General features: G+C 56.0%; 1 protein-coding gene across 2 annotated transcripts; it reads right to left on the reverse strand.

The window, feature by feature from the left end:
- Positions 1-357: 357 nt before the first annotated feature.
- On the reverse strand, positions 358-12,863 carry tonsl (tonsoku-like, DNA repair protein). Of its 2 annotated transcripts, XR_007382416.1 has the most exons (29): positions 12,598-12,863; positions 12,109-12,204; positions 11,775-11,917; positions 11,428-11,611; positions 11,157-11,286; positions 10,895-11,066; positions 10,401-10,515; positions 10,162-10,307; positions 9,887-10,039; positions 9,581-9,706; positions 9,261-9,444; positions 9,128-9,183; positions 8,927-9,016; positions 8,773-8,845; positions 8,527-8,690; positions 8,310-8,430; positions 8,028-8,230; positions 7,504-7,939; positions 7,129-7,307; positions 6,767-6,867; positions 6,006-6,162; positions 5,819-5,897; positions 5,422-5,729; positions 5,154-5,325; positions 4,638-4,813; positions 3,062-3,135; positions 2,660-2,793; positions 947-1,023; positions 727-859 (listed from the first exon to the last, which is right to left on the reverse strand). XR_007382416.1 is itself a non-coding variant. In XM_048975621.1 (28 exons), exons 1-28 carry the CDS (start codon positions 12,620-12,622, stop codon positions 666-668), a joined length of 4,191 nt encoding a protein of 1,396 aa, XP_048831578.1. In that variant the 5' UTR covers positions 12,623-12,863; the 3' UTR covers positions 358-665. The 2 variants fall into 2 exon arrangements, 1 of the variants encoding a protein (XP_048831578.1); XM_048975621.1 differs by lacking the exon at positions 947-1,023 and having other exon boundaries at positions 358-859.
- Between the last annotated feature and the right edge of the window lie 54 nt (positions 12,864-12,917).

The following is a 12,917-nucleotide window of genomic DNA, read 5'->3' on the forward strand; positions in this document are numbered from 1 at the left end:
GCATTTACACACATCCCACTCGCTTAGCTGCAGGAATCCCGTTTTTGTTTCTCAGTCAATAAAAGCTGCAGAAAAACTGGGTTCCGACAGAAAGGATTAAAACGTCCATTTTAATATGCACCATTAATTCTGGGCACTGCACTTAGGAACAGATCCAAGTGTTTTGTTGGATCCAAGACATCCATAAAACTACTGGACGTCCAAATGGACGCCCTACGGCATGGGCCCACACAAGGGTGGACCCCAAAGGTCCGAAATATAACAAAAATATATCGCGACTTTTTTCAGGCAGAATGTTTGCTATTTAGTAGCTTTATATGCAGAGAATTCTGTTGAAGAATTAGACAGGAAGAAATCTTAGGCAATATCTACAGTTTACTGATCATTGGTGGGTCAGAAAGGATTTGGCTGACAAAACAACTTTAAATGCAGGTATGGGCTGTAAGGATATTAACGACCTCCGTAAAGGCAGATAATAGAAACGTGTTAATTGTTCATAATCTAATATCGTCAGATCTCACACCCTTAGTGGACACACCCACACACACATATTAATATGTAATAAATATAGTCCTTAATGCCACAGGCACCAGGGAAGGCATCCATCTGACATCTTCAGAAGCTGCTGGATCAGGTGTCCGGTCTTCCTGGGGGCAGGTGCAGCTTCACGGGGCAGGGGAAGTCCTGATCAGGCACAGGGAGTTTCGGGAGAGGACAGCCTCCTCCGGCACACCCAGGCTGTGCAGCAGAGCCTGCCGATCGAGCTTCTCCAGCCGGCGGGAACAGAGCCGGAGCTCCCCAACACAGGAGGACAGGCCGTCCTCTGTCCCCGTGTCACAGGGCCGCCACACTGAGCAACCTGGGGGGGACGGTGCATGCAAACTGAGCAGGCTGCACTGCCACGGAATCACAACCAAGCGTGCGACTCGTGGGATGAGAGACTGACCCCAAGTGTTTCTGTGGACACGAGGTCAATAGCGCAGCAGGACCCCGGTCTCCTGGGCTAGGGGTCGATTGACAAACCTACAGACCAAAAGGGGTACAGCCAGGGATACCAACAGGGGGGTTGAATTTGGGTCAGTTGTCCCCAGGCCCTGTGTCGGGGGGGGGGTAATTTTTTCACAAATATTTATGAAATTGGGGGACCTTTTCGGGCGGCTTTCACACCGTACAACAGAACTGGGTCCTTCATGCTGAATAAGCACAGGAAACGTAAAAAGCTCATAGGATAAACTTCACAGAATTTCAAAGGAAACTACAATGGAGGACAAAGTCGTTTTGTTACTTATTGTTTGTGTATAATCGAACCTAACAAATATAATTCCATTTGCGCAATATTTCCTAATTCTGTCCCAGACACTTCTGTGTAACTTCCAAGTTGCCCTGGTGCTTGTGGTCAACAAATCAGCAAAGCTGTCACTGCAAGCGCCTCCCAGGTGGGTCCCCAGTTAAGTGCCCATAGTAAGAACTCTATCACCCTGTACATATAGAACATGCGTTATGTGCACATTATAGCCAGTCAGTGAGTGACCTGTGTGTGTGGGGGTGGGGAAGAGGTGTGCGGGCAGGAGGGCCTTGGAAATCCTGGCACCTGCGGACACACAGCGGACCGGGGTACAGCCCATGGTAGTTTCTGACCTACTAAGCTGTCGGCCCTCCGCTTGGGAGGGGACAGGATCCAGGCTACATCTTCTGCACTTACACACTTGATTAATTCCTTATGACGGCACATTCCCTGCCGCATTTAAGCAGGCTGCGGTAATGCTGCAGTGTAAATTCATGCGATCCTTCACAGACAGATCTATCAGGTGGTCTCCCTCCTCACATTCTTGCCCAGTACTCAAACATGCAGCCCTCAGTCAAATCTCCGACTTACTCGCCAAGAACAACCTACATCAGGTAACTGGTGTTTCTCATGGCCCTGTCCTTGGTCCTCTTCTTCGCTCTTTACCGTTTTAAGTTTTCTTCTCTGAGTATGCAGTTCAGTGTCTAGTCCAGGCACTTGTTACCACACGACTTCGACCTCCCTCTGGCAGGTCTACAACTCCTGCTATCAGACCACAACAGATGATTCATAAGGCAGCAGCACATCTGATATTCAGTCAGCCAGTGTTCTCATGCCATACCTCTGCTTGCCTACACGGTCTACTTATTGGTGCCGACTTAGAGGATCTATGTGACATCTCGCCCCCTCCGGTCAGCAAAACAAATGCCACTTGGAGCTCCCTCAGCCATGGGAGCAGCGTCACTCTAGAAGGTTCTCAAAGTGGTTCCCTGCCGAACCACATCCAGCTGACTCCCTCTCTACCTTCAAGAAATGCCTCAACACCTATCTGTTCCATGAATTCCTCTACTAACCGGATTGTTCTTTGACGGCTCTTGTGTGGTACTTACTTGAGAAGTCAGCATGAATGACAGTATGAATGTTGGCAATGTGGTATTTGCAATGATTGCCTTGTACTTTGGACAAAAGCATCTGCTAAATATGTAAATGTAATCGAATGTGAATAAACGCAACAGATTATCAACCATAGCAGGAAATGAACATGCACACAACATGCACACCGATACCGCACGTGTTTGAGAACTGTTTCCATGCAGCAGGAGCGTGTTTCCTGTCATTTTGTGCTGTAGGGGGTTGGCATGAGGTCAGTCCTACCCTGCAAGTCAAGGAAGGCCAGCATTCGGCCCGTGTCCCTGAGCGCCGCCAGCAGGGCACCAAGGCCAGTCTCCGTCACACCAGGATTCCCCGACAGGTCTAGGGATTCCAGAGATGGGCAGAGGGGCAGGCACCTGGACAGGGGAGGGAATAAACACTGAGATACTGCCCTCAGACGCAGGAGATCGCTGTTGTGCCTCTTCCAAAATACAGCATGTGGAAAACCGGCATTTTTACAAACCCCAGGACCGGCAGTGTGATGTGACCTATGGGGCCCTTAACCCCGAGCCGCTTCAGGGACTGTCAGACTCTCCCTTCTCAACTGTATGCTGCTTTGGGCAAAATCATCTGCTGAATAAATGCGATGCATTTTGAAGGGAAAGAGAAGGACCAGAAACTCACCTGGCCAAGCACAGGACGTCAGCGTCACTCAGGCCGTTGGCAGACAAGCTCAGATGTTGCACAGTGCAGTCCCCCTGGCAGAGGGGCGGAGAGTGAGGGCGACGTTAAACGGGAGCACGGGGTCAGGCAGAGGGCCGGAGAGTGAGGGCAACGTTAAACGGGAGCACGGGGTCAGGCAGAGGGCCGGAGAGTGAGGGCGACGTTAAGCGGGAGCACGGGGTCAGGCAGAGGGGCGGAGAGTGAGGGCGACGTTAAACGGGAGCACGGGGTCAGGCAGAGGGCCGGAGAGTGAGGGCGACGTTAAGCGGGAGCACGGGGTCAGGCAGAGGGGCGGAGAGTGAGGGCGACGTTAAACGGGAGCACGGGGTCAGGCAGAGGGGCGGAGAGTGAGGGCGACGTTAAACGGGAGCACGGGGTCAGGCAGAGGGGCGGAGAGTGAGGGCGACGTTAAACGGGAGCACGGGGTCAGGCAGAGGGGCGGAGAGTGAGGGCGACGTTAAACGGGAGCACGGGGTCAGGCAGAGGGGCGGAGAGTGAGGGCGACGTTAAACGGGAGCACGGGGTCAGGCAGAGGGGCGGAGAGTGAGGGCGACGTTAAGCGGGAGCACGGGGTCAGGCAGAGGGCCGGAGAGTGAGGGCGACGTTAAGCGGGAGCACGGGGTCAGGCAGAGGGCCGGAGAGTGAGGGCGACGTTAAACGGGAGCACGGGGTCAGGCAGAGGGCCGGAGAGTGAGGGCGACGTTAAACGGGAGCACGGGGTCAGGCAGAGGGGCGGAGAGTGAGGGCGACGTTAAACGGGAGCACGGGGTCAGGCAGAGGGGCGGAGAGTGAGGGCGACGTTAAACGGGAGCACGGGGTCAGGCAGAGGGGCGGAGAGTGAGGGCGACGTTAAACGGGAGCACGGGGTCAGGCAGAGGGGCGGAGAGTGAGGGCGACGTTAAGCGGGAGCACGGGGTCAGGCAGAGGGCCGGAGAGTGAGGGCGACGTTAAGCGGGAGCACGGGGTCAGGCAGAGGGCCGGAGAGTGAGGGCGACGTTAAACGGGAGCACGGGGTCAGGCAGAGGGCCGGAGAGTGAGGGCGACGTTAAACGGGAGCACGGGGTCAGGCAGAGGGCCGGAGAGTGAGGGCGACGTTAAACGGGAGCACAGGGTCAGGCAGAGGGCCGGAGAGTGAGGGCGACGTTAAACGGGAGCACGGGGTCAGGCAGAGGGCCGGAGAGTGAGGACGACGTTAAGCGGGAGCACGGGGTCAGGCAGAGGGCCGGAGAGTGAGGGCGACGTTAAACGGGAGCACGGGGTCAGGCAGCAGCAGGCTGATGTGACTGGCACATGCATGTGTATATGTACATTGTACATGAAATAGAGCTGGAAGAAGCAGATTGAGCAGTCTGTACAGATCGGGTACTGATCTCTGATTTCCTGATGGGGGATGGTTTCATACACGCTAATGTTACCACGACTTCAAACAAATCCTCCGCATATTAAACTAGCAAAACTAGGAAATGGTTGATAATCCAACGGTCAGTAAAATTATCATAATTAATGGTTCAAGCAGCACGGGGGCGGCCCGGGTTACCTGGGACAGGTGCTTAGCCAGGTGCTCGACGCCGGGAAGGTCAGCTGGGCCTGTGCGCACGGCCGAGAGGTGGATGTGAGTCAGGCAGTGAAGAGGTAGGCTCTTCAGCACCAACTCAAGCCCGGTGGAGCCCAGTGCATTGTGGGAAAGGCACACAGAACGAAGGTGGCCGGTACCTGGATGGGGGACATTGCAGAGAGCCAAGCCAGGCATTGATAAGGGAAGGCTGTCTGACATCTATCCAGCTGCTAGCTTAACCCAGTTACTTAAGCTGGCCCATAAACCCTTTCTGGAGAATGATATGGGCGCCAGGAGCAAACAGACCTATCTAAAGAGGCCTAAAGATGGGGGCTTCCTCTTTGGGCAGGACTGTAAGTCCCATCAGCTGCACATCGGGGGGGGGCAACTCAGCAACTGGCCCTTTCTTTTAATTTCCTGTTGTCCATTTAAGTCGAGCCTGGGCTCATCAAAACCAGAACATAGCGGGTCACAGAACGAGGGTCCGGAGTGGCTCACCCGCAAGTGTGCTGGCCAGCAGGAGGCGATGTTGCTGCAGGAAACGAGCAGTGAGGCCACAGGCTTGCAGGGACAGTGTGGCCAGCAGGGGGCAGGCTGACAGGACAGAGGAGAGAGGCTGCGATACCCAGTCTCCCAGAGGATTAGCACTCAGGTTCAGCTCTTCCAGACACTAGAGAGAAGGGAAGGAGATGAGATTCACAGCCGGGTCTGTGTGCAAGACACAGACAGACCATAAAATCAGCATGAACAGAGGCCTCAGTCTTACTGGAAACGCTGCCGCATTTTGGATGTCCAGCACCGCACTCGCCTTCTTCAGCCCCTCCCCTGTGATGCAATTGGCTGAAATGTCAAGGAGGCGGAGCTTGGGCATGGTGATTAGGGCAGAAACAAGCTCGGGCATAACGTCATCATGGAGGCGGTTGCCAGAGAGACGAAGTTCCGTTAAGGAGGCCTGTAACTTGAGGGCACGCAGTAACGGGGCGAGGCCAGCAGGGGGCAGACTGAGGCCACAAAAAGTCACAGAGGGGCCACCATCCTGTGCCTCACATAGGCGGGACACAAGCCTGTTCTCAGCTGTACAGGGTAGAGCAAAGGAAACGAGATAACAGGACATAGAGAAAGCTGGTTGCACAGAAGCCAGTTGAACAGACGGGCCAACTCACCCACAGACAGACTGTCACAGGCTTTCCTGTAGCGCTCAGGCAGAGGAGGGAGGTCCCAGGAGCAAACCTCAGCCAAGACCTGGGGGAGGTCACAGCCCTGAGTCAGGGGGCCTGCACAGCCACTCCATACCCATAAGGGGGGGTGCCGATTCCTCCCCCTCCCCACCCAAAGGACATCCGGCCTCACCTCCTCGTTGGTCTGCAGCACGGCCAGCAGCGGGTCACTGGGGCAGAGAAGAGCGCCCTCTTTCTGTAGGGAGAGCTGCGGCAGGAGGCCACAGGCCTGGTAGTAGCGCTGGGCGGCCTGGGCACAGAGCCAGGAGACGGTGCAGCTGTCCGCCTCACTGAGAGACACGTGGGAGCATCAGAGGACACGCCTTAAGCCCCCCATGGGGGGGACCGGGAACACCCGGGGTACAGCATCAGCCAGGAAAGCCCACACAGGTGTCCCCCGCTTTAGGAATGTTCACTTCACGCCACTCCGCCTTTACCAAAGACCTACATCTGCTTCTGCTGACGGACAGAAAGCCAAGGAGGATTTTTGCTTTTACGAAAAAAGGAGAAAAACAAAAAAGCACTTTGCAGCCCCGTCCTTCAGCGGCGCATGACTGCAGCGATTCCGGTAAGTGAAGCAACTCTGCACATTATTTCTACTTTGTATAGGTTGTGTATTTATCAAACCATCCATGCTTTGATTACATTTCGAGTGTGATTTGGTATGATTTCACAGATATATTTTTGGGTCTGGGAACACATAAATTAATGGTAATTGCATCTTCACTTTACGCCATAGCGGATTACTTTCGGATAGCGGGGGAAACCTGTGCGGACAATCCACAACCAGCAAGCAGCACTTTTCAGGACAGAAAAGGTAAAAGCCCCTTGCTAACTGAACCTGAAAATGGTTCCAAAAACTGTCAGGTACAGCAGTAATATTGAGACACTGACCTGTGAGGAACCGGGATCAGGAAGACATTGTCCTGAACTTTGACCCTCATTCTGATTGGAGCAGGCATAGAGGCGGGCATACTTTGAGGTACAGCATGTGGCTGGAAGAGGCAGAAAATGTGTAATTTTCTTCGAAAAAAAAAATGTGTTTACATTAACTTTACATAATAAAATGCACAATCCAGATATTAAATGACAATAATGTGAACTTCCCACTAAGAGCTGATCATGGATGTATGAATGTTCTTCTGCAGATATGAAACAACCCAAACAAGGGAGAGGCAGTCTGTGTGTGTGTGTGTGTGTGTGTGTGTGTGTGTGTGTGTGTGTGTGTGTGTGTGTGGGGGGGGGGGGGGACCTACCTGTGTGCCGTGTCCGGCGGGGGCCGTGTTCCCAGACTGCCCCTCCATGGAGGGGCTCTGAGGCCGGCTGACCTCTTTCCTCCCTAGCTGAACCAGCCCAGGAAGCTGGGTCATCTTCACCTGCCTGCTTCTCTGGCCCATCCGGTGCAGAGATCGCCCCCCTCTGGGCGAGGGGGTAACTACAGGAGACAGCAAGAGAAAAGTGTAGATATTATTTTTCTAGCTGCTTTTCCTTCAGTATCCATGGTTAGCACCGTTTACCAAAACGGTAACAACGTCTAACCAATTTCAGTGTCTCTGCATTACAAAGCCAATAATTAGCGCCGTAGGAACCTGATCCTAGCAATCAGAACCCAAACGAGTCCGATCACCTACCGTCCCCTGACGGATCCAATGAGTTGCCATGACGCTGGTCACTCGCCTCCCGCCGCCTTTCTGGCTGCTCCGCCCAAACTCTCCGCCTCTTTTTCGGCTGCGCGTCGCCCAAATCATCCTCCAGCCAATCATCTTCCAGATAGTCCTCCTCTGGTACTAGTGCTGGCCTGCAATTGGCTGGTGCTGCTGGTGTGCTGCTGAAGCAGGGCTCTGATAGGTTCTGGGAAAGGAGGCGGGTCTGCGCACTGCCCAGGTTGCGAATGGTCCTCTGGTAGTCCTCTGGCCCACAGTCAGGGGGCGGTGGAGCAGCCAGCCGGCAGTCTTGGCTGGGAGCACGTGCTGGAGGAGGGGGCTCTGGGAAACGCTGGCGAGGGCGGACGGGCCGCAAGGGGCTTATGGAACCGTCAGAATCACTGTGGTCCGAAGGGCTGTCACGCTGGGTGGGGGGGGCAGTATGAGGTCAGAGATACACACACAGAACGGCAGAATCCTGCACCGAAGCCCAAGCCCACACAGAGGAATACCCCATAAAGGACTGCGTCCTCTGCCCCTCGCTGCCGACGGCCCCTGTCCAAACAGCTGGGTACTGCGTCTGACTCAGACCTCTGGTCCTCGGGGGAAGAACAGGGTCCCTCGGAGGGAAGCAGGGGCTCGGAATTCTCAGCGTCAAACAGCTGGCTGTCTTGCAGCACACCTGTAGGTTTCGGCGCGACCGGAGCAGTGCATGCTGTGAAAAGAGAGGTCCCCACTTTACACTCGATGCAACCCCCAGTGCGCCTGTGCGGCAGGGCCTGGCCCCCCCTTACCCGTCGCCATAGCAGCCTTCAGCCGCCGTTCCATGACGGCACACTCATCCCGCGTCTCCTGGTCCAGCTCACGGCTGTACGTCCTCCACCACTTCCGCAGACAGTCCAGAGGGGTCAAGCCCTGCGGGGGGGGGGGGGGGGGGAGTTTCCAAAGTGACGACCCATGCGGTGCCGCAGAGCTTGGAGCAGAGCGGGCCGACCCGGCGGAGAGGCTGACCTTGGCGTCCCGGAGCACAGCGGAGGCCCCCCGCTCCAGCAGCAGCCGGGCCACGGGGAAGTGACCGCAGCCGAGGGCGTCGTGCAGCGGAGTCACCCCCTCACACAGCGGGCCCCCAGAATCGTTCACGTTGGCCCCTCGGTCCAGCAGCACCGCCACCACCTCTGAGATGGGGGGCATTTCAGCATAGCTTTGATACACCTGCTTTCAGGGGCCCCCCACCCCTCCCCTCGCACCCTCACTCACCCAGGTGTCCATGGTTACAGGCCTCGTGCAGTGGGGTCCAGCCACAGTAATCCCTGGGGTTGATCGGGTGGCCCTGTTGGAAAAGGCACATCATCAGCCGCTCAGCGCAGAGACGGGCCGTGGGATCTGCCAACTGGGCCGGGCCGGGCCTCACCTGTTCCACCAGGAAGTGGACCTGCTTGAGGTTCCCATCGATGCAGGCCCGGTGCAGGCACGTCTCGCCCTTCTCATTGCGCTTGTTCCACTGTAAGCAGAGCCACGGCATCTTCAAGCCACGGCATCTTCAAGCCCCGCCCCCCACACAAGCCCCGCCCCCCACACAAGCCCCGCCCCCGACAGGCGGCCTGACACTCACTCGGGCAGCGCGCCTCCGGCCCGGAAGCAGCTTGTCATATTCCTCCAGGTCATCGTCTGCAGGAAGACCCGCATGTCAGCATCACCGTTACCATAGTAACACCACCCTGCCCCCCCTCTGGGCCCAGCTTCACCTGAGTCAGACAGCTGGATGTCACTGTCCTCCTGAGGCTCGCTGCTGCCCTCTTCCTCCTCCTCATTCTCCTCTCCCTCGCTCTCGTCCACGTCTCCGAGCTGCAGGAGTCGTGCCTCTGTGTCGGCACACTGGGCCGACCCGGATCGCCGCTGTGCTGCGAGCCATGCCTTCAGGACACGGCGCTGAGGTGTGGGGGGGGGGGGGGGGGGGGCAGGACACAGATGAGGAGTTAGTCACGTGATTAGCCAATTATCACTTATGACACAGAAAAACCAGATGGCCCCTGGTGCCCCCCCAAAATCCTGCACCCTCACCCACCTGCATCGAGTGCAGCCCAGCTCCCTCCACACAGCGCAGAGCTGAGCGGTAGCAGCGCTCCACCTCCTCCGGGGGCGCCCTGCTGTCCTCCACACACATGGCCATGTTTAGCCAGGACTCGCACTCCTGCCAGCGGGCAAGCACACACGGAGAGGCGTCGGGTGGGTGGGCGGAGCCAGTGCACACACGCAGAGACGGACATGCAGACACACACACACACACACACACACACACACACACACACACACACACACACACACACACACACACACACACACACACACACACACACACACACACACACACCTCCTTGGGGGCGCCCGGCCTCAGCTCCAGCTCCTGCTTGTAGTGCCCCAGAGCCTCCTGGGGTTTCCTCAGGTCAGTGTAGGTGGCAGCGAGGGAAACGTGGATCACAGCCAGCTCCCGGGCCGGCTTTCCCAGCGCCACGGCACTGGACAGCTGGGGGCACATGGAAGACAGCATGAGCAACCGGTCTGCTAAAGAGCAGAGCCCAAATTACGGCGGGCGGACACCTCCCTTACCAAGCCTGCGCCACACGGAGCCGGCGTCGGCCCACATACCTGTGATTGGTAGGACTCCAGCGCCTTGCTGTAGCAGCAGACCTTGGACAGCAGGTCGCCCAGTTGTTCCCAGAGCCCCAGCGCCTCTTGCGAGGGCCCGGCGCCCAGCTCCGACAGCGCCTCCTCCAGCTGGCACCCCCGGATTGCTGCGGAGACGCGGAAAACAGTAAAATCTTCACCACCTGCTGCGGAAGCGTCCCGAGACGTAGGGGGGGCCCCCCACAGCGCCGCGCCCCCACCTTGCTTCAGCATCCGCCTCACGGCCTGTCTGTCTGCGGGCTGCTGCGAGCCCAGGGTGAAGGCCTTCTTCAGTGAGCGCCGGGCGGCGGTAAAGTCCCCCAGGGACAGCAGCACCTGGGCCACAGCGGCAAAGGTCATGCTAGTGCACCAATCGGGCATGTGCCTCCCTACAGCGCTTCAGAGATCAGCTAATGATCGCGAGAGCCTCAAAGCCAGCCATCACGCAACAAAAGGGAGTATCAGAGGCAAATACAAGCACTGAGAACGAGTGCCTTTTCTCTCAGGGAAGTAACCAGTCTCAAGCAAAAACAAAACGAACAAGCGAGTATCTTTACTGCTACCGAGATGAATCTTTGATCTCTGATACACAGAATAAACAGGACAGCTAAACATAAGACAGAAAGCGTCAAAGATACATAAAGAAAAATACAGATGCACAAATAGGCAGTGAAACGGCCGGACAGCAGTTAACAGACGTCAGCTGAGGCCTCACCTTGCCGATGCTGCTGCAGCACTCGCTCTCGCCAAGCCTGTCCTTCATCCTGCGAGCGCAGTCCCGCGCCTGCTCCAGGCAGCGCACCGCCTGCGACGGCCGCTCCCGCCGGAAGTGGATGCTTCCCAGGTTGAAGTTGGCGCGATAGAGGTCCTCCAACAACTGGTTCTTCCTGCGAGGACAGAATATGGGACAGGGAAGCCGGTTATGACAGCAAGGCAGGCTGCGGGGGTCGAAGGTCAGGAGGTGGGCGGCCCCTCACTCCGCGATGAAGATGCTCCGCCGGATGAAGTCGCTGCACCGTTCCGGCTCCTTCAGGCCGTCGTACACGAAGCCCAGGTTCAGGAAGAGGCGCGCTCGCATCTCACTCAGCTCACGGGCCGGTACTGCGCCTGCAGGGGGCACAGATGAGGTGAAGCTTGTCAGTTCAGTCAAATTACATGCTGCATCTTTAAGGACTCAGCCGTGCTACAGACCACAGAGTTATTCCACATAGTGCCTCTAAACAGGGACCCCCAAGCACGCACGCTCACCTCCCAGACGCTCATCGACGATGGAGAGGCTCTTCCGGAAGGCGTCCTCCGCGTGCTGCAGGCTCTCCCGCGACTGGTCCGACTCGAAGCGGAACAGGAAGGTCCGGCCGATGGTGGCCAGCGCCCGCTGCTCCTCAGCGGCGTCCCGGACCGAGCGTGCCAGCTCTAGGTGACGGCGCTGGTGCTGGAGCAAGGAATTGGCTATTTGTCAAAAAGCTGCGTGCTGGGAATGTGTCGGTCAGACACACACAACTCGCATACACTGTCCAACATCTGTCATCTGTCCAACAAAATAAAAATCAGATTATTTTTCTATTTACATGGGGGATAATTCGGACGACCCTCACCTTCAATGCAGTCTCGATGTTGCCAAGCTCCGCAAAGCACTCTCCTATCTTGCGATTGGCCACGGCGCTGCCAATCACATCCTGCAGCACCTCTGATAGGGCGAGCTCCTGCCGATGCTCCTCAATGGCAGCCTCAAACTCACCTGAGAGAGGCAGCAGAGTGCTCACTCACCCTGACCATTTAAACTTTTCAGTGTCAATTTGTAACATTAACAGTCTGATGTTAGAAGGTAGCTGCTAATGACAGACCGTCACAGACACACTAGAGCACAATGTGCAGTACAAAGCATCTCCCTCTATCCGGACCAACACTGGCCCGGCGGCTGTGTCTCACCGATGCGGGCCAGGGCTTCTCCTAGCTGGTTGCACAGACTGGCTTCTTCCTTGAGGTTGCTGGTACTCTGCGCCTTGATTTTGGCTTTTTGAAGCTCTGCATTAGGAGTCAGAAGGGAAGAGTGTCTCGATATCAATTGTGTTCGTTACTATATAATTAATTCATAATATCACCCTTGACTGACACTAGAGTGTTTATTGTGTGTAGTGGTATAAGTATGGAGAACTAGGCGTGCAAAAAATAAAGCTAGATGCCGTTTCAGCTACCACTACAAACATTAAATTAATATTTTTACAAAAAAATTTTACACCGTGACCTGCATAAGCACTGGCCTACACGCAAATGTCCTCCGTAAATGCGGATATCATCATAAAATGCATGCCATGCAAAATAACCTTTTATGTAACAATGACTAAAATTAATTCACTGGACAAGGACGTTAGCGAAGAAGCGAATGCTTGTGTTGAGATATTTAGTTAATAAACCCACGTTTGATCTCCCGCGTCGGACTCATCCTGTCCAGTCGGAGACAACGACGTAGACAGGTCGCTGAAAATGACAGTCAGGCTGTCAAGAACTCTCATCCGCCGGGTCTTGCAAAGTCCCGCTTCCCGGTGACACGATCACCGCCGCATCCGAACAGACACCGACAGCCGCCAAAGCGATCCCGGCGATTCTTCCCGGCTCCTACTTCGCCATCCCGCTATCGCGTTCGCGGGACGGCTCAGCCAATCACAGTTTGTGGGACACGCTCATTGGCTGATGCAAGTGTGACGAAAATACCCCACAATGCACTTCTGTGCACCGGA

This window comes from Brienomyrus brachyistius, chromosome 14 (assembly GCF_023856365.1).
Source record: "Brienomyrus brachyistius isolate T26 chromosome 14, BBRACH_0.4, whole genome shotgun sequence".
Lineage (NCBI taxonomy): Eukaryota > Metazoa > Chordata > Actinopteri > Osteoglossiformes > Mormyridae > Brienomyrus > Brienomyrus brachyistius.

Excerpts from the sequence above, each read along its gene's own strand:
- tonsl (XM_048975621.1), bottom strand. The coding sequence starts at position 12,622 with ATGAGTCCGACGCGGGAGATCAAAC. Across the intron at positions 7,308-7,503 it reads ATTGGATCCGTCAGGGGACG|TTACCCCCTCGCCCAGAGGG; the intron begins GTAGGTGATCGG and ends TGTCTCCTGTAG. Across the intron at positions 6,868-7,128 it reads CCGCCGGACACGGCACACAG|CCACATGCTGTACCTCAAAG; the intron begins GTAGGTCCCCCC and ends TGCCTCTTCCAG.